The sequence below is a fragment of the Catharus ustulatus genome, chromosome 1 (assembly GCF_009819885.2).
Source record: "Catharus ustulatus isolate bCatUst1 chromosome 1, bCatUst1.pri.v2, whole genome shotgun sequence".
Classification (NCBI taxonomy): Eukaryota; Metazoa; Chordata; class Aves; order Passeriformes; family Turdidae; genus Catharus; species Catharus ustulatus.
This window is the reverse complement of record NC_046221.1, coordinates 103,223,701-103,249,341: the sequence shown is the minus strand read 5'-3', so window position 1 is coordinate 103,249,341 and position 25,641 is coordinate 103,223,701. Positions and strand designations below refer to the sequence as shown.

The window sequence follows — 25,641 nt, the reverse complement described above, 5'->3', positions numbered from 1 at the left end:
ATAAATAGTAGGAAAGGAGTAAGACTTTGTTATCAGTTGCTGTATGAAAAATTATCTATGATTTACTTTTTTGAAGGTACATTTGAGGAAAAATTGACTGTCTTGGTTATGTTAGAATTAAAATATTTAACTTTATGAAACATGGGAAACTTACACCTTGGGCTGATTCCTAAGGTGCCTACCTTAATCTGAGGTGAAACCATTAGCCTCACCCAGTGAAAATCAGGAAGTTTTAATCAGATTATTCCTCTTTCTCTTTGTTCGTTTCTCTTTTTCTTTTTTTATATTCTTCCTCCTGCCCTCAACCTTCCCAGCTGGAAAGAATGTGCTGTGAGAAGGCTTCTGACTGGGGAGAGAGAAAGCAACAGAGAGAAGCAGATAAACAAAGTATGGAAGAAGAGACCAGAAAACTAACAACGCAGGTAAAAGAATTTCAGGAGCCTCTGGTGATGAAAAAAAATTAAACAACACTAAATAAATTGAGTTGTGATCATTAAAATGCACGAAGTAGGCTTTTGGCTAAAAAATAAGCTTCTTTTTACTTAGTTTAGTGGTATTACTTAGTTGGATTATTTGAGGAGCATTCGCACCCAAAATTACTATTTCAAAATGCCAGAAGGTGTCTCTGAAACAAAGATCATACAAGACAAAGTAGCCCTTAATGCATGCCAGACCTGAACAATTGGACCTCAGTGGCTTAGAATTTCTGTAGGGTAAAGAAACAGAAAAAAATATCTGTTCTTTTTTAAAAGGAGCTGGGAGAAATGACGAGTATAACAAGATTAGGAAGCAAAAGCGAAGTCTGAGAGGAACAGAAGGGATTAAGTAAGCTTTGTAAGCTACAGAATCCTGATGAAGGTCAAAGCAAAAAAAATTTGAGACAAATAATTTCCCTGTTTTGTTGAACACTGAATCTCTTCTTAGGAGAGGGAGAACTGAAAGGAGCACCTATTCCTTATTTTTTTGTTCCTCCAAAGATCTGTTCATGTATTGTCCTTCTAAAAATGACTTGATAATTTATTCAGAGACTCTTGGACTTTATTTTATGGTTTTCTATGCTGATAACTAAATAATGATCCAGAAGGCTCCCACTTTCATTGAGACTCTGAGCCACCAACCAATTACTAAATGTACATATCCAATGCTATGAGTTGGGTAGTGAGAAACAGTAACTCTTTTTTTAAATTTGCCTAAATAACCAATAATTTAATCTAATTTATATGCATTTGCTGTTAATAGTGACATTCTAAGTAATTAGGTTTGGAATTTAATAACTAGGTAATTTCTCTTGGGCAAGACTGAGGGAGAAGTTTCATGCTTGACGTCTGCTGTTAAATGTAATCATAAGATTTTTCTGTTTCCATCATGAATGAAGCTCATGCATATAAGCCTACCCTTCTAACATATCTCACATAAAAAAATAATGGGTTTTGACTTTTCTTTACTACTATTTATTTTATGATAACCTATACATATCACATCATACCATATCACATCAGTATTTTCTTGATTTATTTGTAATGCAAGCAACTTGAGGTTGGAGATATGGCCAGAAAGAGGCTCATCTGCTTAGGTATATTCCTATATTTCAAATCTATTTTGCTTATATGTCTGTGCTGGCATGTTTATTTGTTTGGTTTTCTTTTAAAAAACAGTTAGTTTCATAGATTATTAGATATCTGTGATCAACCCTTTCTGTTAGTATCAGCTGTCTCTGTTAGTAAAGCAGCCCTATATTTGATTTATAATAACTGTAAAACATGGAATCAGAGGACAAGTCAGACTGGAATGGATCTCATGAGATCTTCATTCCTATCTCCTGCTCAAAGCAAGATCAGCTCCAAAGTCAGACTGAGTTATTCAATGTTTTGTCCAGTGAAATCTCAAAAACATCCAGGACTTACTCTGGGCAGCTGGTTTGTGATGGCTTGACACAGCTGGCAGATAAGCTCATTCACTTGCAGTGAAGCTTATTCCACAGCAGTGGGGATTGGGGGAAAGAATTGGAGGGGCAAAACTGAGAAAAAAACTTGTGGACTGAGATAAAGACAGATTAATACATACTGGGAAGGGGGAGAAGGAAAAGGAAGGGGAAAAAAAAAGAAGAGATGAAGAAGTGATCCACACCACCAGCAGACTTATTGCCTAGACAGTCCCTAAGCAACAGCTGCTTTGGAAAAAAGTTCATCATGTCATTGCAAGAGACTCTTCCTTCCCAGGTATAGGACTTTGCCATTGCTTAATTTCACAAGGTCCTTGCTGTCCCCTTCTTCCAGTTTAACAATAGAACTCCTTGATCCCACCTACAGGCAAGGATAATGCCTCTGCCAGCCTCAGCCTCAGAGGGAGACAGCAAGATTTTGATGGGAACATTTTCCCTCCAGAGTTGTGAATTGGGCATGTGCTGTTATTCTCCATTTTAGGCTGGGGACTATGCCCTGTGGTGCATCATCCCCAAGGCTGAGCTGTCTTGTAGTCTCCAACAGCGTTTCCAGCCAGACCTCCTTCTCAGAGTCTGCCATAGCATCCTAAGCCTTCTTCTCACTGTGTCCAGGGCTCCTGGCCTCTGGCTGCAGAGCGAGGGGTGTCACCAAAAACTATCTTTTGTGACACCAAACACCCACTGGCAACATGAGTAAAATTAGAGATCAACAGGATTAAAGTGCTGTGGCAAATGCTTAATGAGAAAATTAGCCCTTTACAGCTGGAAAAAAAGTGTGGAAACAGTCTTAGGAGGAAAATTATTCTTTCAATGAGTTCATCTCCAAGTCAGTCATGGCATTGGACACCTGGTCAGCCATATGAGGAGAAGGCAGTGTTTTGTAGAGTTATTTGGCATATTTTCAAGCCTTGCTGCTGCCATTAAATGTAAAACAGGTGTTAAGAAATGAGTTTCTTTTTCAAGGATTCCAGTCTAACTCAATTCAGATGGAACACGTCTACTCCTTTGTAGACACATCCTAATATCTCTGTTGAACCTTGTTAAATTCAGAGACAGCTTCTGATTTTCTCTAATACTATAAAAAACCTGAAAACAATTGCTTTGACTTCTAGTTCAACACCCTTTTATTTCTGGGATGGTACCTTCAAGTTCAACTAAAATAACATTATAAGCAGGGTTAGAGGAGCATGAAAGGATGATTCCTTTAATGTGAGTGATGGTTTGATATCTAAGTCAGCAAAAATTGAAACTACTGCTATTTAAATGTCTTTATGCATCTTGATCGTATGGTTATGGCTTTATTTAGCAAGTAGACACAATGGATGTCTATATAGGTAATTTTTTATAAAATTAATCCCAAAGCAAAACACAGTTGCCTAGTATCTTACTTTTTTCCAAAACATGTATTTGTGAGGTTACTTGGAGCATCCATTGTAGTTGTTTAAAACAATATTCAGTGTTATTAATTGTTATATGGTTGATTCATACTTGTAGATGGCATAAGCAGGCAATGGCAACATTTTTTGTTTAGTAACAGCTATAGTTGTGTTAACAACATATTAATACACAGAAATTAAATCCTTACATCCTTGTCTAAATTATTTCATTTTGACAGTTATCTTGTTCTTTAATATTTATCCATACCTCCATAGGACATAGAATTCATGCACTCTTGCCACAGATAGTAGCAAACCCTCTAGCTTCAAGTTCTGACCATAAAATTTGATATTAATTATGTCTTTCAAAAAGTGTTAGTCCATAGTATTCTTAGCTGGCAGTATGTTGGTTTAAAATACAGTAATTTCACGAATACAAGCCTCAGCAATTTGACAAAAATTTTGGTGGAAACCCGGAAGTGCGGCTAATACTCGGGGGCGGCTAATATGTGAATAATTTTCTGACATTTACAACCCCAGACGTGCCAACCAGGGCGCCGAGCCAAGCACCTGCCAGTAAAAGCCGGCATTTTGCAATTGTTACAGTGTTACTGTGTTGCCCTGGCTCCCTGCAGGCAGCACGGGGGGCGGGGAGAGAGGCAGGAGAGCTCTCTTCTTCTCTGCCACAGCCCGGGGTAGAGACGGGGGGGCCCTGCGCCGCCATTGCCGCGGCTCTGGGAGCCGATGGGGGCCCTGCACCGCCATTGCCGCTGCCCGGGGAGGAGGAGGGGTGCTCTGCCCCCGCCCTCCACCGCCGTGGCGGGAGCAGGAGGTGCTCCATGCCCGGCCAGCGCTGAGGCGGGAGCGGGCCGCTCTCTCCGTGCCCGGCCAGCGCCGCGGCAGGAGCGGGGCCGGGGCGACCGAACCCAGAGGCGGCGACCAGCCCCGAGCGGCAGCACTGGGCTGGGCCACCTGGTCCCGTCAGCAACCCCTAGCGGGCCGAGCCTGCACAGCCTTAGTTGAGCCAGTAAACCCCCCACCATGCCTCAGTTCTGTTAGTATTTGGCAACTTTGTTGCACGCGGATCCTCGCTGCAAACGACAGAGCGGCTTATATTCAGGTGCGGCTTATTTATGGACAAAAACCGAAATATTTGCCAACATCCAGAGATGCGGCTTATACTCAGTGCGGCTTGTATTCGTGAATTTACTGTATTTCCACATGCAGTTTTTAAAATGTTAATTTCTGTTGTACAAAATGAGCAGAATTGATGAAACAATTGGGATCAGATATTGTTACTGTGCAGTTTTATTGATTGTACTTCCTGAAATTAAAATACCATTTAAATTAAGAGATGTATTATTTGACTAATATCATGGTAATAAATAGTAAATAGATCTAACGGCTTCATCTAGGAAGGGATAACATGAAGAAAAAGCCACTTTCTTGATGGTATAAATCAATACGCAAAACATGATGTTTATGGAAAAATATTTTCCCTTTCATCTGTGAATATGACCTTGAAACAAAATTATAAATTAATTTGGAGGAATAGTAACTATTCTTTTGTATTATCTTTAATGATTACGGTAAATGGCTGGCTATGGAATATGTTTTGTAGTGGATCTGAATATTGAACTGTGGAGCTTATGGATGCATAAACTAATTTTTATTTCAAGTTTGAATTTTATCTGTAATATGATAAGGTTATCATGTTGTTAACAAAAAAATCCATACATCCATGGGCTTTGTGAAAAGAGCTTAGGAGCTTCCCCATGCCAGACACAAGCAGCTCCAACTGGCTCCAAGATAAAGCCACTGGCCAAAGCTGAGCCAGTGTGAGAAACAACCCTTCAGACACCAAGGTCAGTGAAGCAGGAAGGGGAGGAGGTGCTCTGGGAGCCAGAGCACGGATTCCTCAGCACTCCATGGTGCAGACCAAGGTGAGGCAGCTGTGCCCCTGGAGCCCATGGAGGTCCACGGTGGAACAAATGTCATCTTCCTGCCTGTGGATGAACCTGTACTGGAGCAAGTAGGCTTGCTCTGAAGGAAAGTGCAGCTTGTGAGAGCACATGCAGGAGCAGACTCCTGGTAGGAATCTCAGACCATGAGGGACCCACCCTGGAATTCTATTCCTAAAAGACTTACTGCATGGAAAGCTCCCATCCTCAGCCAGTTCTTGAAGAGTTGCAGTCTGCAGGAAGAAGCCATGCTTGAGCAGTTCATGAAGGACTGTATCCCATGGGAGTGACACCCCTCACTGATACAGGGGAACAGCCAGAGGAGGAAAGAGAACAGAGAGAATCTATTGTGGATTGATCCATATCCTGACAATCCCTTTCTGTGCATAGAGGGAAGAGGTAGTGGAGAAAATGAGTAAAGAGGTGATATTGAGCCTGAGAGGAAGGGTGAGAAGGAATAAGGTGATTTTAGTTTTGTCTTTGTTTTTAGCCACCCTACTCTATTTTTGACTGGTAATATATTTAATTTTCCCCTAGTCAAGTCTATTCATTCTTGTGAGTAAATTTATCTCAATCCATTAAACCTGCTATCTTCCATTCCACTCCTGTTCTGTAGAAGAGAGGTGTGAGAGAGAGCTGGGTGGCTGTTTGGAATTCAGGAATTTGGTCATCCCATCATACTGTCAGACTTGTGTGTGTTCCTCACGTTTCACAGACAAAAGTTGCTTTTTATGATGCAACTTCAATGAGGTTGGTTTTCTTTGTATTTTTAAAATATAGGAACATTATCCACTGTCTCCTTACCCTTAGACCCTTTCCTCCCTTAGAGGTGAAAGCGATATTTCTTCTTCCTAATTATATGAGGTATTTCATGATGGTTTTCTTATATGCAGAAAATAATTTGTCAGCTGTAGCCATGAAGTCTTCCTAACAGTATCACCATGTACACTCTAATTTTTATGGATACAAAGTTTTAGTGTGGGAACAGGTACAGTTCTTCCTTCCTTTAACTAAAAAATCAAAACAAAACTATTAAAGGCTATAAGACTAAATTTCTACTCCCTAAATCTATCTTTTTAGTTGAATAAGAAATCAAAGTTCAAACATTTCCTTTTCAAAAACTAGAAAAATCAAATTAACAAAAATTATAAAACACAAATCCGCTGTCTGCACATCTCTAAAGAAGATGTATAACACAGCTGTGCTCACTCCCAGATTTATTTTTTAATAAAGGCTAGACCACTACTGTAGCATGCTTTTGATGAAAGACAGCCTTATTACTCTAAGCTCCACAGAAATGTATCACAAGTTATAAATTAGAACAGTTTTTGCGAGTACAGTTGAGAAATCAAATTAAGAAGTGGTCAAGAAAAATAAATGGAGCAAGATAAGATGAAAAGTGCTGCAGCTGCCTAAACATACCTTTATATTTTGGTTAAAAGACATAATAGATACATAAAAGATAATGTGGCTTTAAGGCAAATTCTTTCATCATCCCCATTTGAATTTGTATTGCTTTAATTCAGTGATTTTGTGCACATTAATTGTTTCTAAAGGAAACCATGTGGGAAGTTCTTCAGGTGTTAACAGTCCTTGCTCTAAGCCCTGAGAGAGTGAATATGGCTGGTGCACTGAGAGTTTTTGGGATGGCCTAATGCCACAAGTGGACCAAGGGCCACAGGAGCAGGAAAAGTCTTGACTCTTGTGTTTGTGTGTGGGGCTCAACATTTGGTGCTCGGGTCTGTTCACCAACACCTACTGTGCTGAATTAGGGGAGTGGTAGAGCCAAATGTGAAAGGAGTTGCAAACTGCTTCCTTGTCAACAGTGAGCACATTCAGAGAGTGTGTAGGCAGAGATCTGTCTGCACACTCTGATCGCCTGGGGAGTGCCAGATGTGATGTGAGAAAGCACCACAGAACAGAGGAGGAGTTTTATAATTTGCCTGGATGATAAGAGAGGAATTTGAATACTAAGGGCTTATATTAATTGCCATGTGTTTCATTGCTGGTTCTGTGTCACAGATCCCTAGGACTGAGTTTTTTGTATATTTTTTACTCTTCATCAGAACAAAACTCAAGAGGAGATGTAATTATGGTAATATTGTTAAACCCTTTGATATTCATCTAGCACTGTTCATCACAAACATATTTGTTTCAACAAAAACCACTGGGGCTGGTTGTTGCAATGATAAAACAGTACAGACTGCACAGTTTGCTCCCTTAATGGATTTCTAAAACACGATATATTTTGTCAGAATTGCAACATAGACTACAGTTGTTTTAATATGTTTGCTTTCTAATTACTTTGTGGTGAAATGCTCATTTCAATTCCATAGAAAATTGACTAAATTGTGGAGCTAAAACTAATAAAAATAGAGTTTTACAGATATGTTTCCTCTGGCAAATTATGCTGATGTTTAATAAAAGAAAGAGGAAAAAATACTCTATTACAAATTGTTATGGATTAATACTCAGCACTTTTCTCAGCAATTTGTTTCCAGATTCAAAGATTTAACTCAAAATTCCTGACAAGAAAAACTGAAAGCCCAAGAATCCACTTAAAAATCAATCTTTCATTTGCATCTGACTAGTGGTATAACTTTAACAACATTATTATGCTTCAAATTTTTCATTTAATTTTATTATTTTATCACCTATTTTCTGACTTCTTGAATGGGCCTGTAAATTGTAATGATACATTTTTCAAAGATCTTCTAAGTACTTTTTAGTTACATATTTATTGTGATAATGGAAACCAGAAAAGCCGTAAGTTTTTTCCCGAATGTGTATAATTAGCTATTCAATATTGTATTTTTTCTTTTTGAAACAATATTTTTATTTCACTTAAGGATACATATTTAGTATTATTCTGTAGTTTTACAACTCTATTGCACCACCTCCCTCCCTTTTTTTCCCAGTCATTTGGGAAAGGTTGCTTCAAAAAGCCAGTTGCCGTTTTTATTTTTGCAGAATAGCATGAGAGTGTTTGCATGCCATCAGAATAAAAGTTCATCCAGTCCTATATCCCATTTCTGACATTGACCAAAAATGGGTATGTACAGAATACTGACTAAGAGCAGCACAGGAATACTTTCTCAGAACTGTCATGGCTTTTTAGCAATTAATGTCTTAAAAGTTTCCGGAATGACATCAGTGTTTTTGAACTCTAATGCTTCTTATGAATGTTTTTTTTCATAATTTTTTAAAATTATTTTTGAGCACATTATTTTTTGCATCCACTATACCCTGCCACAAAAAATTATAAATTTAACTGCCCATAAGTAAAATCTTTACACTGTTTGCTTTACATCTACTTTTACATTTTCATGATAAGGAAACAGAAAATTAATTCAGTTCCCTCTTTCTTCACACCATCACTGATATGATCTTCCAACACCATGGAAACTGCTCAATTATTTCTCTCTTCTTTCCCTTCTCATTTATTTTTCCCTATTTAGTAACTAGGTATTCCTGTATGTAAGGACCTTTTTAATGTCAGCTAAATTTCTCTAAGAATCACTGTAGAAGAACTTTGTTAAATGCCATTTGAAGGCCTGCCTAGACCTGTCATCTAGCTGAGTCAATTCATTGACTCATTAAGAAAACTGACATAAGTTAGTAAGACCTAAGATTTTTTGAATAAAAATTGTTTTGATTCTTCTTCAATAAACCATATTTACCCATGCCTCATCTTATCTGTACTTAGGAATGTCAGTATCAGTTCTTCATGGGTTTTTTTAAGCACTTTAAAAATTGTCCTTGTGTTAGCTATTTTCTAGCCTTTTTGAATTCTTTAATGTCTGGTATCTAGTCCCAGAACTTTTTAACTGCCCATTTTTGTCTCCTTATGACAATGATCCATTTGCGAGAGATCCTCTGATATACCCATATACCTGTAAAATATGGGCACATAATTATTTATTTCCATGCTTCTCTCATGTCAATACAGAGGAAATTCAAGTAGCTTTCTTGTTTCCTTAATTTTTGATATTGTTTATGTAATTGTCAATAGACTATGAGGTTTCTTGCTGTTGATTTGTTGGAAAAAGGATTAATGATAGTTTTTATAATTACTGCAAGTTGTTTCTCATGTCCTACTTGGCGTCTCATAGTTATTTTTATAAAAGTACTGCCAGATCTTAGAAACTATTTTTCCCCCCTGTAAAAAGAGAGTTACACTATTCATGTGATATAATATTTTATCTGGTTGCCTTATGAAATAACCACAGTAGACCCTGCCCCAAAATATATATATGAGAAACTGACTTAACTTTCTTCTGCTCTATTGTCAGACTTGAATATGTTTTCAGATTGTTCCCAAAATCTGTAATAAGTTAAAATTCCAATCTTAAATTCAATTTTCCCCCATTTTATTGATTCTTAAAATATTTTCTTAGAATTACTGCCATTGATAGAAGGTTGGAATTTTGCTTTTTTTTCGCTTTTGTCTCATGATTAAGTTGTCATTTGGTAAAGGGGAAAATGTGCATCCAAGTGTGCCAATGTTCTGCTCAAGTTTCATTCATTTGAATTCAGCCTGTCAAATCTGATTTATCAGTGATTAATCTTTTCAGTTACATAGAAATTTTATGTGAAATATCTGAAAGCTTGTCTCAGTTGGAAAGGTACTTACTACAGTTACTGAATATTTTAAAATACTTTCTCTGATTAAATTTCAGCTTCTTTGAAACAGCAGACTTTCAAATTCACTTGTTGCAGGAAAAGGAGTTGGACTTATCTTTGTGGGGAACTTCTAACTCAGGATATTCTGTGATTCAAATTACTTTTTAAAAGTTTTTTTTTTAATTCAAATGTAAGGAGAGGTTAATTGAGCCTTCAATTTGGGACATCTTTCAACAGTCTTGGAAAAAGAACAAGAGCAATTGCTCCTTAGCAGTATCTCTCTTAAAAATGCATGCTAAAATGCCTGCTAATGGATTTGCATTTTTTTGACATTTGGAACTTGCAGTTCTTGAAACACTCAGCAGTAAATGTTTGGGATATCTTGCATTTTGCCTTGCTGTTCTAAACATAATCCATTGCTTACAGAACAACTGTCTTAGGTTACAATGTTCATTGAAGAGATCATGGCTCAGTTGTCCCTGGTCTACCCTCTCGCTTCCTAACCCTTTTAGCCAAGTTTGTGCAAAGATTATGTCTCTATTATGATTATGTAAACCTTCATGAAGTTTCTTATTCCATGTTTCTTTCCTTTTCCTTTTGATCCCTCCCTTTCTCCCTTTCTTTCTTCCTCTCTTGCTTATTTATCCCTTCCTCCGTTCTTCTTTTACTTATTTATCCCACTATATGCAGCTCAAGAAGTGGGACAACACAAATCTCATGAGATTTAACAAGACCAATTACAAGAAGATCAGGGGGATGGAGCTCTTCTTCTACGAGGCATGGCTGAGAGAAATGAGTTTGTTAGAGCTGGAAAACAGTAGGCTCAGGGATGCGTACCTGCAGTCTTCCAGTATCTAAGGTGGGCCTATAAGAAAGAAGGAAAGGGACTATCTGTGTAGTGACTAAAAGAAACAGAATGGCTTCAAACTGGGAGAGACTAGGTTTGGATTAGACATTAGGAAGTAATTCTTCATTATGAGGGTGAAAAGGCACTGGAACAGGTTGCCCAGAGAAGTTGAGTTGCTCAGAAGTGTTCAAGGCCAGATTGGATGGGGTTCTGAGCAATCTGGTACAGTGAGGGATGTCTCTTTCTATGGTAGTGGTTTGGAATCGCATGATGTTTAGGGACTTTTCCAACCCAAACCATTCTATGACTGTGTCAAAAGAGTAACCTAAATCTAAATGGAAATACTCTGGTATTTCTTCATTAGACCTCACCAAAAAAAAAACCCAAACAAACAAAAAATGGAGCACAATAGTTTGAAGCTTAAAAATTTTGTAAAAATTTAGTCCTGTACCAAGGAAGAGAACAGAAATAACAGGTTTTATTTTGTTATTATTTAAGGTTATTTTGTCAAGATTGAGTTTCTTAAAAACAACACTTACTTGTGCACATTGGGGACAGGAAGTCCCCTACAGCATGAATACTTATCTATGGATCTGAACACCTCTCGTCTGACCTCGTGTCTTCTCATATGCTTCACTTTTCTCAGTTTAGGAATATTGACTTCTCTGTCTTTCTCTGTTCCAGAAAATTCGTGATGTAGGAAAATAATAGTTTATGTAAGATAACCAAAGTTATTTGTCTACCTAAAGGCAAAATCCATTTTTTCTGTTTTTTTTCTTTTTCTTTTTTTTTTTTTAAGATACTTTTTTATTTGTATTTAATAATGCTAAAGATGTTCTTTTGTTGTAATCTAAAACTGCGCTGCTTATTGCAAAAACATTGTGACAGAAATTCCATTATTTTTGGTAAGGGAATAACATCTAATATTTCTAGTATCTTTGTCTAATTATAGTTGCGAAGTGAATATTTTAACAAAAAAATTTCAGGACGTTCTCAAGCTGTGTTGGCATATAGCATAATTGCAAAGGAAAATAAATAATCTTCAACATTATTTTACCTATTATCTACAAGCAGAAATATCAATCATGAAGTCATATATCAGGAACTCTTAGATACCATAATCAATCCTTACGTCCAATCCTACATCTTACCAAGGATATTATTTTCACATTACCAAACAAATGTGTAATGGAAATGAGTTGCAACCATGTTGGAAGATGCAATTTCTCTAGTGCCTCTTAGTATGCTATACTTAATACACTGTTGTACACCTTGATTAAGCAGGCTGTAGAAACCCTTACAAATGTTATCTTAGAAAACATTTTTCTGTCCTAAAGTTTGCAAGAGGTCCTTGTAATTTTGCAAGTGATTATTCTGTGGAGGTTGCTTTTTTTTCTAGTGTTGCACTAGACAGATAGATATGTAATGGCAGAAAGTATTTAGAATCCAGAATTCTTCTTGTGTTGCACCACTGTAATTTTAGTGTCAGCATCAAAACCAGTATGATAACCTCTACTCCAATATGTCACAGGGGCACCTGTTCCCCAAGGGAAGCAAATCCAGGAGCTGAGCAGCACTTACTTTTGGTTTCCAGCAGAGCATTTTGTCCAAGCTTTTTTTAAAGTCCTTTCTAAAAGAGGAGCAGGGGCATGCCCTCAGCTATACTATCTCTAAATTGGCCCAAAGCCCAGGCAGCCCAATCTCTGCCCTTAGAGTCCCACTGTCCATCACTTAATATCAAAGGACTCTATCTGAATTAGAACTCAGTTAAGAGGCTATAAAACTGTTGAACTGGCTTCAGCCCAGCCTAATTCACCAAAACATTAAGTTCCTTCTGTTCAGATTGATTAACTGTGAGCTGGCTTTTTTTTTTTTTTTGAAAAACAGGGGTTTTTGTTTTATTTATTTGGGGGTGGGGTTTTTTTTGTTTGGTGTGTTTTGGTGGTTTGTTTGTTGTTGGCTTTTTTTGTGGGTTTTGGCTTTTTTTCTTTTTTGTTATTGTTTTGTGGTTGTTCGTTGTTCTGGTAAACTAATCAATTAATAACTTTTATGTCACGTTGAAGGTCAACACTGGTGATTGCTGACCTTCAAACGGAAATTACTGTAATGGTCTCCTGTATAGTTGAGTGGAAATACCTTTTACCAAGTCTAATGGCCTAGAACTGATAAGTTTAAATCAATTACTCTACATTCACACTCTTGTGGTTTTATGATTACTAGGTGTAAAGGTATCTGCAGTTCTGAATTGTCTTAGACATTTACAACTCATCACATGACACACCATGATTGAAGAAGGTGCTTTTTCGTGAGAAGTAATATTTCCAGCTAACTAAGTGGAAGTGAATGCTTTTGGCAGTTCTGCATCCCTAGTTCCCATGGTAGAAGGGAGATCAATTTACATGAAGAATATTGTTGGTAAAATCTGAAAGGTCATGGTACTCAGACATACATAATAGTCTGCCTTCTGAAAAATCAATCTGTCTGCATTGATTAGATGAAGAAAGCTATTGATGTTTCTGTTTGTTTCAGAAACTGATGGTTGTGCTGAGAGCAAACTTTATTTCCACTGACCTTACTGGGACTTCTTAAGTCTAATAAATACATTATTTTATTTTATGTACATGAATAATCTTTATTATTTAGAAAATATCAACTCCATAAATTCAAAAATTTCAGGAAAATGTGCTGTGAAGAGAAAGAACATAAGGTCCTAGAGTAAAATAATGAGAAATCTTTCATTTTTTAAATTCTCAACAAAACTAGGTTTGACTCTACTCTTTTCTGTTTTCACAACACTCCACAAAAACTTATAGCTTATAAACTGTTCACTTTGTTTCCACCAAGATGCAATAAAATATCTAATAATGTAAAAAAAAAAGTGGTATTCACACTAAAAGATAAAGGATAGTGAAGAAAATAAAAAGAATGCTTATGGGTTTTGTTTTGCTTTTTGTTCTTTATGAATGCATGTATTCCCTGAAATAGGAAGAAAAATAGGTTACAGAAATTATATGCCCTGACACCATTGTGACTACAATTTAGTATGCTGTTAGTAATTGTTTAGGTAACAAAGGATTGGAAAAGATATTTTCTGAATTTCTGGTGATTTTTTTCACTATATTAGTTAGTTAATATCTAAGAACAAATTATTTTCTTCCAAGTGCTTATTTTTCTGAAATGTTTCAGGTCATGAAATTTAGCCTCTAATTTATTTCTAAAGAATTTATTACTAGTGACCCAAGTACATGATGACAAGACACAAGAGATTTCAAGGAGACCTTTCTGAGTGTGTGGTGCCTACTAGCTTCTAAATGCAGATAAGTTAATTTCATTGAACAGTGGATGCAACTCGCACAGAAATGTTAAATCAAATGCTTCAGGATATGCTTATATTAAATTTCATAAGAACCAATCAGGATCATGTGCATGAAGCAGAAGTTTTACACTTTGGAATGCTGAAGGTCATATGCCAATTAAACAGAAGTTGTGAAAACCGGAGTTTATGAGGCAAAATGTCTAGAAATAGTTTCAAAATCTTCTTATTCCCCATATGAAAAACAACCCAGCCAAACCTCTGTTTTTCCTGAAAATGAAAACAAGATTTGTCTCTAAATCCTTGACATGATTCCCTAACTTGCATACAATACTTTGGAATAATAAAATATGTTTTATATAATTTTCTTTAATTTTCTGAATCATATACATAATATAAATATACTATGCATTTTTTTCCCTTTATAAAGATGTGTTCACATACTGAAAAATAAAATGGAATCAATTTATTAAAAAAATCCCAATATTTATAATCTGACCAATGTATCATTTAAAAAGGAGTTTTAAAAATCTTGGTGTTCAATCTTTTAACTAATTACTTCAGTTGTTTTTTGTATTCTCTAAATTATTGAATGTTTAAATACAGGACATTAATGTCTTTTTCTTATCCTGAAAAGGAAATAAAAATTAAACTAGTTTTGTTAGGATCACTTCTCATTATTTCTATAAAGGATCATGCAAAACTAGACACAGTAAAATTTTTTTAATTATTTGGGGCTTCTTACTTTGAGCCAAGAAGAAGAAAAAAGATTGCAAACATGTTTGTATTGAAAGCACATTCCACTTTGGGCTGTTTTATGAAAATGAAAGAGTTGTTAGCTGTGTTAGCTGTTAGGTGTGTTGTAAATGTACGTTGTATTTTAAATAAATTTCTTTGGGGTTAGAATTGTTCTTGCATAGAAGGTAAACACTTTTCTGAAAAGAGGTGAGACATGGAGGGAACAAAATTTAGGATTTTGTTTAACCTATATATTGATGTGAATGACAAAGTAATTTTAAAAATATAGCTATGCTGCATACTCCCAAGCAGCATATATGGAATAATAGGATTGGGGAATCATAAGGGTCCTTAAAGACAATTTAGTTCCAAACCCACTGCCATGTGAGGGATAATTTCCAATTGACCTGTTTGTTTAAAGTTCCATCCGTCCTGACTTTGAACACTTCCAGCCCACAACTTTTCTGGGCAACCTGTTCCAGTGCCTCATCACTGCCACAGTAAAGAATTTCTTCATAATATCTAATGTAAACCTACCCTTTTTCAGTTTGAAGTTTTGTCCTGTCACTATACACCCTTGTAAATAGTCCCTCTCCATTTTCCTTGTAGGCTTCCTTCAGGTACTGGAAGGTTACAATTAGGTTACCCCAAAGCCTTTTCTTTTCCAGATCAAACAAACACAATTCTCTCAGCTTTTTCTCATAGGACAGATCCTCGTTTCCTCTAATCAACTTGCTGGCCTCCTCTGGACTCTAGCTTGTGCATGTCTTTCTTTTCCTGATGACCCCAGAGCTGGATGCACTGTTCCAGGCGGTGTCTCACCAGAGCAGAGGGGCAGAATCTGCTCCCTCCCCTGTTGCCCACGCTGCTTTGGATGCAGCCCAGGACGAGTTTGACTTTCTGAGCTCCAAACACATGTGGCTGGGTCATGTCCAGCCTCTCACCCACCAGCAGCCCAAGCCCTCCTTGGCAGGGCTGCTCTCCATCTGTTTGTTCATCTCCCAGCCTGTGCTGATACTGGGGGTGGGCCTGACCCAGGTGCAGCCCCTTGCATTGGTCTCGTCAAATCTCATGAGATTTGCGTTGTCCCACTTCTTGAGCTTGTCCACGTCCCTCTTGATGGAATTTCATCCTTCAGGTGGGTTAGCTGCACCACTTGGCTTGGTGTCATCTGCAAATTTACTGAGGGTGAACTCAATTCCTTCATCTTTGTCATTAATGAAGGTACTAAATGACTCTGGTCTCAATGCAGACCAGTACAGAAAATATAGTTTGGTTTTGCAAATACTAATAATAGAAATAGAAATAAGAATGTTTTAGAGTGGTGGAGAATCATAAGAAAATTGTGAATCATCCAGTTCATGGAATGTTCCAAAACTCAGGCATATTGATGTGAACTCAACATTCTTATACCTCAAGCAGTAAATCAGCATAATAAGAATCAGAAGTCTTTATAGATGCTATTTATGAACACTAAAATAGATATTATGCAATCACTTGTCTACCTGTTGTGATCTCTTACCTACCTGATGTATTTTTCTTTAAACATGATAATTATTATAAATTAAGATATTGAGTATCTTAAATTGAATGAGTGGTCTGTGTATAAACTACTGAGCTGTGGATTTCAACTAGTAAAAGCAGGCTGAAAGAGTCCAGCCTGCATGTGCATGTAGGCTGCAGTATTTCCTGTCTGTCTCTGAACTGTGGACAAAAGATATGAATTTGTATTTTTTCTTATTTTTAAACAGTCCTGCTGGGCTAAGAAACTTGCACTGGGGTGTTTGTTCAGTTTGGCTCCAGAGAAAGAGGAGCTATTTCATAAGATCAGCTAAATTGATATTTAGAAATGTCACCCATGATATGGTGGCCTTTTCTAATATATCCCAAGGTAAATATAACCTTTCACTCAAAATTTTTGTTGTTGAAATCACGTTGTACAGTCTGTTTCTTATTTAGAGTCTTTAATATTTAAATGATTTTTACTGAAAAAAAAAAATAAGCAAAAAAAAAGCAAAAACAACCCTGTATTTTTTAAGAGATCTACCTTTGGTTTTTGCCTCTCAAAATCACTGATTTTTATTTACATATATAGTAGAAAGCATGTCATTAACAATGTAGGAAATAGTTGAGCAGAATTTTGAGTGTTTGATTGAACAATTCCCATGGAGAAGCGGAAAAACAGATTAGGCAAAAAAGAATTTTTTGTGTGAGAAACATATGGAAAATGTTGGAAAGCATAAATCAAAATTTTTATGATATGATGTTATTTTTCCATGCATTGTCCTCACGAGCCAAGAGAAATGCTGCAATAGTTTCATCTTTAAACTTTTTTACTTTTTCTGTGTATTGTGTCTTCTTACCATTCACCCTAGCCTGTTTCAAAATCAGGCATAACTCCCCTGGATGACACCAACAAATGTTGACAGGAAAATTATGCTGCTTTGGAATAGTCCTCAGGTAAATTGCTCAGGAGACCTGTCAAAAATGCCTTACAGTTCTCATAGCACATATATTAGAGTTACCTTTTGGGTTATCTGAGGGAAGAATAGTGCTACATACTTTCTTTTCAGTATCAGAAATAGAAATATTGCCCTGGCTTTGGATGTGCTCTGAAAATTACTTATGGTGACTTCTTTCCACCACACTGTACTAACTCAATAGCTTCTGGGAACATATCAAAATTATACAGTTTTGAGGTGTTTTATTTAACTTTTGGTGCCAGGTAGCATTTCCATGTGTTTACTGCAGAGATCTATTGTGGATTCAAGGACTGGATATGAAGGACTATTTACAGAAGGACTGTAACTGACAAAACTAATGGTTTTGTCAGTGATAGTACCCATTTCAAGAGTAGTACAAGGCTGCAATAAAAAACAAGCAAGCAAAAAATATACTGATGTTTTATGTTAAGGCATTCGTATCTCTTCTCTCCCCCACTAGCAGAAATTATATTCAAGTGGCAGTCAGAGTTCTTGTTCATAGATGTTTGGTAGTGGTCTTGTAAATCTTGAATTGATTACAAAAGTTCCTAATTGAAAACCTGAGGATCCAGTGCAGGTCCATTATGCAGATCAGCTTCACAAGATTTGTACAGTGGTACCCTGATTTTGAGAACAGCAGAAGTTGTGTTGTAGTGCTCTGAATTGTTGGTTCAACCGCACATTCTAAATCTGAGAAAAATGTATTTCCTATCCTGAATGTGCTCCTATCATCTGTTGACTTGTTGTACTCATATGCTAAGTAGGGAATCTGTACATGTTGCTACACTAGGGCAGTATGTCTACCTGAGAAAAAAATCCCAGATTTTTGGTATGTAGCTTCCCTACTCTGCATGCCCTTCCCTCCCTTCTTCTTCCAGCTTTATATGCTGAGCATGACGTGGTATGGGATATCTCTTTGCTCTGTTGGGTTCAACAGTCTCAGCCGTGTCCCCTCATAGCCTCTTGCCTATCCCCTGTTCCCTCACTGTCAAGGTAACATGAGGAGCAGAAAAGGTTGGGATTTTGTACAGGTACTGCTCAGCAATAGCTGAAACAGCTAATGTTACAACACTGTTTCATTCAATTATTCAAAGTACAGCATCATAGGAGCTTCTATGGAGAAAATCAACTCTGTCCCAGAAAAATAAGTACAACTATGAAAGATGCTTTCAGGTTACATTGATCTCTTTGTTTAAGGATGATTTAATGCAATATTACCGTGCTTAAAATGGGACATCACTTATCTATCTAAAGCATCTCTTTCAATAATTTATTTTACTTCTTTATGTTGATAGAATGTAGGCAATGAACAGAAAGAGTGTATGAAACTAAACTTTGTGAATTATATATACTTATTTAATTATGTTTATAGAAAACTATCATTATGCATTTCTAATTGGACATTTGCTTCTAATAGTTTTGTCAAATATAAATTCATGGCCTTTAGAACAATACCTTTTATCTATAATCTGGAGGTGGACTAAGATTCCTTTACCAATCTTTATTAAAAAATAAATGTTCCATCTGGTCTTTTTTTGTACCTAACATATGGTGACAATAACAACGTAATAATACCTGGGGGAAAAGTACCATCTCTCTGTGTCGCTAGAGATGGCTGCATAATACTGTGAGATTCTGTTACCTCGTTCCATTGCAATGTGTTGCAGAGGCAAAAACTATATTTTATTAGTCTGTATCTATGGCATTTGTAATAATAGAGTAATAGCATGATCATGTTGTAGTAACATGAGAAATTTTATGTTTTAAACAGGATTGCATTAAAAAATGGCAGGTATAATAATTCTACTTGATTCAGTTTTAGTAAGGGCAATCTAAAGGAAACAGAGACCAGTAAATTAATTTGTTACGATTTAAAAAGAAAAATGCATATTTATTTGACATATTTATTCAAATCTGTTTGAAGAATAGTTCTGTCATGGGGTTCCTGATTCACTCGTGAACTGTTTTCTCCTACATCAAAAATTCCGTGCTCCTAATAAATAATTATATGGGGCATCTCCATTGTCACTTCAGTATTTTGTGTTCAGAGTATAGCACAATAAAAGTTGAAAATTCTGACTAAATGAGTCTGATACTGGGGGTGGGAAGAGGGAAGAGGAGTTAAAATTGTACTTTAATATCAGTAAAAATTACAGATTTTTGGTTTCTGTCTACATTTTATGTTTGGAAAGTCTAATAAACTTGTGAGTGATAAAGACAAAATTTGCTATATAAGCTAAAATGAGCTTCTTGGCTTGCTCTTAATTGTCTTCCTTTCCTATTGAGCAATTCCTTTGTGAAAAAATGTACCTTTTTAAAATTATTATTGTTCCTAAATACTTGACCATATTTGAAGATTCCCTTTTTCAACTTGAGTCCTTCTTTTTTTGGTGTAGTTCTGTCTGTTGCAATATCAGCATTTCCTTTAAGGCACTTCTGTCTAAAAGCAAGATTGTTTCTTCTGTTATCAGGATTAAGAAGAGGAAGAGAAAACCACTCCCAATTACAGTAATTTCATGACTATAAGGCACTTCCTTTTGACTAAAATTTTCACCTGAACCCAGAAGTGCGCCTTATAGTCCAGTGCACCTTATATATGGGCAAAAGTTTGTAAATTTGCGAACCTGGAAGCTTGAGCCGCGAGGCATGGGGGAAGCTGGCAGGGCCGCAGCTGCTGGGTGGAGGCAGGGCCGTGGGACCACGGCTACCAGGTGCAGGGGGGCCCAGGGGCCCGCGGCACCCTGGCAGGCATGCCCCGGCCCTGTGAATGCGGCGCCGAGTGGCGGCAGGCATAGCCCGGCCCCGGGGAGGCAGCACGGAGTGGTGGCGGGCATAGCCCAGCCCCAGGGAGGCGGTGCTGAGCGGTGGCAGGCATGCCCTGGCCCCGCCAGGTGGAGACGGGCCCGGGGGCCAATGGCTGCCGGGTTGAGGTGGGGCCTCAGACAGCAACCGCGCGGGGGGAGCTGGGGGCAGAGCCTCGCTGCAGAAAAAAAGTGCACCTTATAGTCCAGTGTGCCTTATATAATGTTCAAAGTTGTGAAATTTGCCGACTCCTGGAGGCGTGCCTTATAGTCTGGTGCGCCTTATGGGCGTGAAATTACTATATTGCCTTTCTGTAGTGTTTTAGATCTTTAAAATATTTTTACTCTTGGTCTGTCTGCCGTCAACATAGACAGATTCTATGAAATACTAGAGTAGTTCTATTAAGTAGTGGAATTTGGCTTTTATTTCAGTTTCTATTTCACTATGTATCAAGAGTGTTTACAAAACTTAATGGGCTTTTTTTTCATTCTTAACAGCTGAGTTCTGGAAAGGCATTAAATCCCATCTCTTCCCGTTTTTTGAGGGGCATGCTGTTATCATGTAATGCACTTTTTCTGTAGGTGTGCAAAATTCTTTTTCACATCCTAAAATCAGAAGACTGGAATAAAGCAGAAAACATGGTTAGATGTGCAGTATCTGTCAGTTTGTCAAATTATTAGCTTAATAATAGAATATCCATCAAAAGTAAAGAAAGAAAAAGTACTGGGGTTTTTTATGTTTGTGCACTTATAAATAGATACTTATGTTAAAACCAGTGAGGACATTAATTTTCAAACTTCATTTACTTCTTGAGCCACAGCAATAAATGCTTCATTTGAACCTGTTTTGGATTCTCTGATTTTCCTTTTCAACTGAGAGGTATTAGAAGCAAAATAAAAAGTAAAAGTAGTCTCTTCGTAGACTTGATCCATTTTGGTTTTTGTTTTACTAGCATAGCAATAGGCAGGAATAGAGCGGAAATCATTAATTAAATGCTATTTAATGATATTCTTCATTGAAAATTAACTGTCACTCTGTTTAAGATTTGGAATTCACTACAGTGAGTAAACCATAGTTTGTTGGCATTATTTTAAGCATAGTAAACTTAGAAGTTGTCCCTGCTTTGTTGCCTTTTCTTTATGAATAATTGATTAATGATGTGGAACAGTAGCAGTATCAGACTGAGACAAAGAAAGAAAACAGAAAATAAATCAAGGAGTTGATCATGAGAATATTTTGAAATTAGGAGGATCATAATGAGGTTGATATGAATTCAGGAAGCACATCCACACTTTGGATTATATTATAATACCAATGGAAATTAATGTTTGTCTAATTAAAGTCTAATTGTGTAGTCCAAATAGGTAGTTACTATCTCAGTTACAAGGACACTGATATTTACAGACTGAAATAACTAATATAAAGAAAAACTTCAGTAGAAATACAGTTAAATTTGTGGTACATAAATGACTCTAGTTTTCCATTTCTCTATTTTTTTTCATCTGTCTGATGTCAGCCCAATATTTTAGGTTGGTATACATTCTTAGCAGGGATGGAGTAAGGGAGAGGATTACAGGAAGCTATCTGTCCTGATTTTTTTAAATGAAGAATTTTATGATTGGTGGTGATCATTCCTTTCTTCTTAGATATGACTCTGTCATGGAATTTTTCTTTTTTTAATATTTTCATACATCCTGCCATTGTTTGACTTCTGTTTGTTGGTTTCTACCTAAACTGTGTTTGTCCTTTTGTGAAAGCAGTTTGCAATTATTAGTTTCAATTCCCCAATAGCCTCCTCCAACCCCAGAGTAACATATAGGGCTAAAGTTTTCTACTTATCAGCTTTATAGATTTGTCAGACCTTTGCAATAAGTCATATTCACATTGCTAAACTCAATTCTGGTCAAGACAAGACATGGGATGTTGCACTGCCAAGTTAATAGATATTCTGTGGCCTTTCATGGGTAAGGTCAAATTGCTACATGGACTGGCATCACCACCCCCACACTCGGTTTAAAATTTGGAATACATTCCATGTAAACAAATATATTCCATGTAGACACCCTTTACTGTGTGGACTTTGAGATTTGATTTCTTGTTTGGATAAGGGTGTTTTAGTGTGGTTTTGTGGGGGTGGGGGGGTAAGGCTAATCAATGAAATTAGTTGGAAAGCTACTTGTTGATCCTCTGACAGGTAGCTAGAGCAAAGATACACTGTAATTTTTATTATATTAGCTGGATTGGATTTGATGATATTAAAGGTCTCTTCCAGCCTAGTGATTCTGTGAAACTGTGAAATGTTCCAAATCAAGTTGCATCAGGCATCAGATTTGCTGTGAATACATTAAAAGTATTTGGGAGAAAAAGACTAATAAAAATTTACTTTTCAAAGAATTGAAAGAGAAATATAACTCAATATACAATACCAGAAGGAACCCTATGAGCTTATCCATGCTCCTGTTCTTTAGAATATGCAAGGTTTGATGTTCTACAGCCTCAGTCAATGACCATTTTTCCCTTAACTTTTCATGCAAGGAGAGTGATGGAAAGCGATGTCTGCAGAGATATATTATGAAACTAAAGAGCTTCAGTGGAACAGCTTACCTTTCACACATTTTGCTTTTCCAGCTCCTACCTAACAAGAAAACAAACAAACAAAAAAAGTCTCCCTTTGGTCTAAAAGGCTTTCTTTCAGAGTGTGATAACATTCAGTTGTTTTTATGTACATTGGCCTACACTCCTGTTTCGCAAAATTCTGATGCCTGAGGATCATGGGGTCTTAAACAAAAAAAAATTTGCTACAGTGCTATAAATCTCTATAATTGAATGGCCTGAGGTCCATGGATTCTTTTGAAGGTAGCTTTTTTAAACCCATACTTACCTATTTATAATACACCCCAGCAGAGTCTGATCACACAGTGACCAAGAAAAGCTGTGAAGTTGTTCAGCTGATGCCCATAAGAGAAAGTAATTGACCTGGGAGTACAAACAAAAGTTCATCTGGCCACAGATAACTCATTTTCTAAGTATATTACAAATATACTGCCTGAAAAGGAATTTTCTGGGACTGAAGTTAGAGAAGAAAAGTCAAAAGGACAAGTTTGTCTTGAAAGTTTAAGACTGCTCATTGAAAAATGTGGAAAATAAAAAATAAAATTTTTAGGAAGAAGCCTTGCCTACTAATTTTGTCTCTATTCCTATGGATTTGAAGGGATTTAAACCTTTTAGCAATATTCACTGTTTTTAAGAGATAAATATGAGAAAAAACAAGAAAAGAAGGATGTAATTTCAGAGTTAATGCACTATTAGGTGTAAAATTTCTCATTGAATTGCTTTTTCACACAATTTCTGTACAGAATGGTTGTAGAAATTGCAACTTCTTTCCCCAGTTTCTCTTTCAAATTCATAAAATTCAAGAATTATTTTTTTAATTCAATAAACTGATAGTTATTTATGTCCTCTGAGCAGAGAGGATAATAAATCTTTTACCTTGAAAATCTTGGTGCTTGGTGCATCAAACTGCTGTGGGTAGAAAAACTAAGGTAATGCTGCAACTTTGGTCATATATGATGGATTCCACCTGTTCAAATTTGCAGGTGTGGATCACTGTATGCCATAAATGTCTGTACTGCAGTCTTAAAAGCTACATTAGCTGTTGAATTTTATTTTCTATTTCTGTGTATGGCAGGATTGTATTTATATTGTTTCTTCCTCTGGCAATTTTGTTGCAGCGGACTTGCAAAAGTTAAATGAAACATAATTATCAGTCTGTAGCATCTAAAATGAAAAGGGACTCATAATTTTACAATACTTGCATCAGTAAATGTGGTAGAAGTGCAACATTATTGTCAGGGTGTACTCTGTGCTTGCAAAGCAGAATTTCTTATTTGGCATTTTAAATCTGTGGAGATCTGCCCTATTTTAGTAAAAGTTACATGTAAAGATGGGAATGTCTTAGCTTGAATTCAATCCCCATGTATTTGCTAAAATAAAAGTAATACAGGCAACTGCCTTTTGACCCAGATTAAAGGTATGTGGATCTGCTGAGAGATTTTATTTTATGCAAAGAAGGGTGATAACATCCATTTCTTACGTTCCTTTGTGGATAGAAAATCATACTGAGAATTTTCCTGCTTACTGATTTTGTTGGTCTTTTTGTCATATCTGTTAAATACCTCTGGGAATTAGAAGAACAGTAATTTCATGATTACAGTAATTTCACGACTATAAGGCGCACCCTTTTGACTAAAATTTTCCCCGAATCCGGAAGTGTGCCTTATAGTCCGGTGCATCGTATATAATGGCCAAAGCTGCAAAATTTGCCAACCCGGAAATGCGAGCCCACAACAGTCCCGAGCCGAGCAGAGCCTGCCTGGCGGCGGCATGGGGCCAGCGCTAGGCCAGGGCAAGCCTGGTGGCATCGGGGAAGCGTTGGCACAGGGGGAAAGCTGGCAGCAACAGAGCAGCCCGAGTGGGAGAGGAAAGCCGGCAGCATCGGGGCAGCGGCGACGTGGTGCGAGCCCACCGGCCTCAGGGCTGCGCCGGCACAGGGGAAAAACCCTAGGGGGTGCAGGGCTCCCGGTGCAGCACAGGGCGCCCAGCGCGGCGGAGCAGCTCGGGGAGGGAGGGAGCAGGGTGCCGCAGAAGCCGCGAGCCGTGGGCACTCTGAGCCGTGGCGAGTCGCAGTGAGCCAAGGATGCTCCAAGCCGCCACGAGCCAAGGACAATCTGAGCCACCGAGAGCCACCATGAGCCACTGGCGCTCCGAGCCTTCGTGAGCCGCCGCAAGCCGCTGTGAACTGAGGGCACTCTGAACCACAGCAGCCCCGGGAGCCCCATGCTGCAAGGGGGAGGCGGCACCACGGCACCGCGGAACCTCGAGGGGGAACAGCATGGTGGTACCACAGAGCCACGAGGGGGAACGGCACGGTGGCAGTGCCGAGCCGTGGGGGACAGGCGGCACGGCGGGAGTGCTGAGCCAAGTGAGGGACAGGCGGCAGTGGGGAGCTGGGAGGGGGAACAGCATGACGGAACACCGGAGCTGCGATGAGGAACAGCACGGCAGGAGCACCGAGCTGAGCGAGTGAACAGCACGGTTGCTCCGCAGAGTTGCAAGGGGGAAGAGCACAGCGGCACCACAGAGCCATGAGGGGGAACAGCGTGGCAGCTGGAACAGCGCTCGCAGAGAGGTGGGGGATTGGAGCAGCGCTAGCTGAGAGGCGGGGGCTGGAGCAGCGCAGGCAGGGAGGCGGGTGGCGGCCCGGGCCACCCCAAGCACCAACAGCAGAGCAGGCAGGGAGGCGGGGGGCGGTCCCAAATGCCGGGAGCAGCGCGGGCAGAGAGGCGTTACTACTTCATTACTTTGTTGCGAGCTGCACGGATCCTCGCTGCAAAAAAAAAGTGCACCTTATAGTCCGGTGCACCTTATATGATCTACAAAGTTGCAAAATTTGCCAGCTCCCGGGAGGTGCGCTTCATAGTCCGGTGCACCTTATGGTCGTGAAATCGCTGTATAAGCCACACCTTTTTGACTAAAATTTTGGTCCAAACCAGGAAG

At 38.1% G+C, this 25,641-nt stretch overlaps 1 protein-coding gene across 1 annotated transcript in view; it reads left to right on the top strand.

Annotated features, from left to right (window-relative positions):
• Window positions 1-25,641, top strand: part of CCDC102B (coiled-coil domain containing 102B) — a 141,291-nt gene that overhangs the window by 42,994 nt on the left and 72,656 nt on the right. Inside the window, exon 5 of the mRNA XM_033069978.1 lies at window positions 315-422. Coding sequence (XP_032925869.1) covers window positions 315-422 — 108 coding nt within the window. The remainder of the gene's footprint in view (window positions 1-314; window positions 423-25,641) is intronic.